Source organism: Limulus polyphemus, unplaced genomic scaffold, assembly GCF_000517525.1.
Source record: "Limulus polyphemus unplaced genomic scaffold, Limulus_polyphemus-2.1.2 Scaffold1723, whole genome shotgun sequence".
NCBI lineage: Eukaryota > Metazoa > Arthropoda > Merostomata > Xiphosura > Limulidae > Limulus > Limulus polyphemus.
In genome coordinates this window covers 15196-19590 of record NW_013667333.1, presented here as the reverse complement: position 1 = coordinate 19590, position 4395 = coordinate 15196, and the positions used below count along the sequence as shown (strand labels likewise).

Below are 4395 nucleotides of genomic sequence, written 5' to 3'. Positions count from 1 at the left end.
GTGCCGGTTTTGGTACACAAGATTATCACCTGTGGCGTAGTGGCTTGTTGCGATTAATTAGTGTTTAACTTAGGTGCCGGTTTTGGTACACAAGATTATCACCTGTGGCGTAGTGGCTTGTTGCGATTAATTAGTGTTTAACTTGGGTGCCGGTTTTGGTACACAAGATTATCACCTGTGGCGTAGTGGCTTGTTGCGATTAATTAGTGTTTAACTTAGGGTGCCGGTTTTGGTACACAAGATTATCACCTGTGGCGTAGTGGCTTGTTGCGATTAATTAGTGTTTACCTTGATCCTGTATTTTCACACAAAGCTACAGAAAGGGGTATGTATCTACGCCCCTAATTTTGAACTGATAACCTTGAGGAAAGGCAGCTAATCAACAGCCAACGTTTAGAGTAATCTAATTTACCGAATAGCGGGGGTTTGTCCGCGACATTGTCACTCATGGCCCTATAGTGCAGAGCGTATTTTTACAAAAACGGTGCGCGAACCATGAATCCTCGAATTCACAATCCCACACGCTAACAAGCCACGCCCGGCCCATACTTAAGTACAAACTTGTATCACTTTATTATTTACATTATACGTTAATTTATGTAGGACTAGAAGTTATACATAGATGGACTGAGGACAAGTTGTTTGATATGTTAATTGTATAGATATTCCAGAAGGTAGACTAGTTTCTGTAACACAGTTACCAACATCCGATTAGTTTGGGCTGAAATATCTAATAAAGATCTTTTTTTTTCTCTTTTTTTTTTGGCACAGTGAAAGATAAAAGTAGTTTTTGTTTTTCATTTTTAATATAAATTAATATAAATGTGACATAGACAGAAATTATAATATCATGATGTTTCAATATACCATAACATGACGGCTTTCCAACAGTGTTTTTTGTGTATGTACAGGTAGACTAACTGATCATATTATGAAACATTCTTGAAATATTCCAAAACAATTACACACACACACACCGTTGATTAATGGATATATAGTTGTTTACACCTATTTGCTTTCTCCGATATCCGATAGCACCCTTCGACAGTTCGGGTGGATGTTGGGGAACGAGGAGTTCCGAAACAGTCATGAAATTTATGCCGAACCGCCAACATTCAGTTACGGTACCGATACGAAGTTTACCGTATGTAGCCAGAGATCTGTACACAGAGGAGGAGGAGGAGGTGGTGGAAGAGAGGACCGATATGCGTTCTTTGATTTCATTTTCTGAAGGTTCTGCCGAAGAAGAGGCAGGTAGAAACCAAACAGCTCCTCAAGGTGAGAGATCGGCAATTGGTCGAAATAAATCGCCTTCATCAAATCCGTATGCTAGCGCCCTAACACCTCGGTGTAATAGCGATGAACTTAAATATGTAGAATGTCACCTGGAAGACAAGGCGTTATGGGAAAGATTTCATGATTTGGGAACAGAGATGATCATTACAAAAATGGGGAGGTAAGTACTAATTGTTTTATCTATATCTTCATTTAAGAATATTAATATCTCGGAAATTGGTGTGTGTGTGTAAATAAAACGTGCAATACTGCAAGTAATAATTTATGTCATCAGTGCTGTTTATTTGTTGTTAAGCACAAAAGCAATACACGCAAGGAGTATCTGTGCTCAGCATCCCGCGGGTATCGAAACTCAATTTTAGCGTTATAAACCGTCAGACCTACCACTAAGTCACCAGGGTACAGGTATATGCTGTAAAGAAGCCATTGTAATTTTAATATAGACATAAAAATACAATGCTATGCAATACATTAATTGTTCATAGGCGATTAAAATCGCCTTCTCACAACTGGCTGCAGACAGCGAAAGGCAGTTTGGAGTTGAGACGTTGTAGGTTCAAGCACTCAACTCCTAACCCTTAACTGATTCTCCTTAGTTGCTGGCAAGTTTTACATTGACGTTTGGATTTTGCCTGATAGATGGAATATCCCCAACACATTTGGGTGCTATGACCACAGGTATTATCCTTTGACTTAAGGACGACAGTTAGGAATGGTAGCGGAGGCGTGTTTTTGAATTTCAATTATATTGTGCTGTTTTTTTAGTGTTCCACCGGGCTTAGAACACTCTTAGTTTCCCCCTTCTGCCTGTCCATCATGATTGAATCTTAGCTGACTTCGCCTTCAGGGTCATTGAAAGTTTAAGTAGCTGGACTTGTATAATCAACAACAAAAATGAATTATCTACAGAACATGAGGTAGGTTTTGTAGTTCTTTTTAAAATCTGTCATTTTAATCATCTTATGTAAAATATGTTCTTTTCAGAAAAGGGTGGAGGTTGGGAGTAACTTGTACTTTTGTAGTAGAATTATTACTATATTAGGCCTAGGGTGGTTATTAATCTACTTTAGGAACTTTTAAGGGTGGAGGATGGTAGGTAATGTTTAGTTGAAATATTTTTAGGGTGGCTTTATTTTATTTCTACGTTTGACATTAATATATCTCTTTAAGGGTAACTCCGGACTAGGACGCCAGTCCTACTCCCGGATACACACCTCCAAAATCCATAAAGCGGGTGAGGTATTCATTAATTGGATCATGACTACGAATTTGGAGGTGTGAGAAACACCATACTCAACTACTACTTGAACTTTGAAGTTAGTCTTTCCACTCCCTCCTGGCTGTACTGAATAAATTTTAACGTTAAGTATTAAAGGTAGCTAACTACCTCTGGTGATAAAAATGATTTTTCCTCATTGAATATTTATCTAGTAATATATTTTCAAATTTATTATAAAACCTTTCAAAATTTTTTTTTTATTTGCCAGTATTTATTTTCATTATTTTCTAGTTTAGAAAATTATTACTATTACTATTATTACTTACTATTATTACAAACAGTTAAAAATGTGTTGCGCGAAATTCAAACCAAACCAAACTGTCCTACTATTTCATGTCCGATTTTTAACAAAACAACACACATTTGGACATATTTGTGTATTAAAGTAACATAAATATATAATATGGCAAAGTAGCCAAGTGTATGTAGCCATATCCAATGTCCAAGCAAAGAAATAGTGGTGTTTGTCACGCTCAAAATTATCGACAATGGCCATTTACAAACACATAAATATATATATATATATTGATTTTCTATTCTGTATTTAGACGCATGTTTCCTACTATGCGAATGACCTTTACTGGACTGGCTTCAGATGCGAAGTACGCTGTCCTTTTGGACGTCGTTCCCGTAGACAACAAACGATACAGATATTCTTACCGCCACTCATCATGGCTTGTTGCCGGAAAAGCAGATCCCCCGATACCGACACGACTTTACGTTCATCCAGATTCTCCCTTGATTGAAGATCAGTTGAAGAAACAGGTAGTTTCATTCGAAAAGATCAAACTTACTAATAATGAGATGGACAAACAAGGTCATGTAAGTATACTGATATTTTGAGCTATTTCTTATAGATTTCTCCATTTATCGGCCCGGCATGGCCAGGTGGTTAGGGCGCTTTACTCGCAATCTGCAGGTCGCGAGTTCGAATCCCGGTCACACCAAACATGCTCGCCCCTTTCAGCCGAGGGGGCGTTACAATGTGACGGTCAATCCCACTATTCGTTGGTAAAAAAGTAGCCCAAGAGTTGGCGGTGGGTGGTGATGACTAGCTGCTTTCCCTTTGACCTATCATCTCAAAATTGGGGACGGCTAGCGCAGATAGCCCTCGTGTAGCTTTGCGCGAAATTCAAACAAACAATTCCCCATTTATTAAACTTTTCCGAAATAATTTAATTCTGGTGACACTTTTAAAGGAGAGGAAAAATATTTGGTTATATATTCAAACCACAAAATATCCTCTGATATTCACAGGTTAAGGCTTCGGCCATTTTTTAATTGGTTTTTCATTGTGGAGATTCGATTTTAAATGGTTAACTTTTTGATTGAAAATATTCGAGAAATGTTTATGAAACATCAAACCAAACATGCCCAGCTTTTAATTTTAATAGAACTACCACATATAACTCTTCGACACAACAGGAAGTAAATGATGACAAAAGAAACGTCAAATGAATTTTAAAAGTGATCATTTTTGGAACGGATTAGCTGCATATTATACTATAAAAATATGTAACAAATTTGGATTTGTTGATTGGAAAATAAGGAATGTTGTACTCAGTAAACGTTGTTTCTCTAACTTGTCCCCCAGCGGTAAGGTTACGGACTTACAACGAGGTTCGATTCATTTTGGCGAGCAGAGCACACTTAGGGCTGGCATTGACCAGGTGGTTAGGGCGCTCGACTCGTAACCTGCGGGTTCGACTCCCCGTCACACCAAACATGCTGTACTCAATAAACGTTGTTTCTCTAACTTGTCCCCCAGCGGTAAGGTTACGGACTTACAACGAGGTTCGATTCATTTTGGCGCGCAGAGA

General features: G+C 38.1%; 1 protein-coding gene across 1 annotated transcript in view; it reads left to right on the top strand.

Moving 5' to 3' along the window:
- Window positions 1–1097: 1097 nt before the first annotated feature.
- Window positions 1098–4395, top strand: part of LOC106464702 (T-box transcription factor TBX20-like) — a gene marked incomplete at its 3' end in the record, with an annotated part of 7901 nt that continues 4603 nt past the window's right edge. The window contains exons 1-2 of the mRNA XM_013924857.2: window positions 1098–1456; window positions 3124–3397. Of these exons, the coding sequence (XP_013780311.2) occupies window positions 1098–1456; window positions 3124–3397 (633 nt within the window). The remainder of the gene's footprint in view (window positions 1457–3123; window positions 3398–4395) is intronic.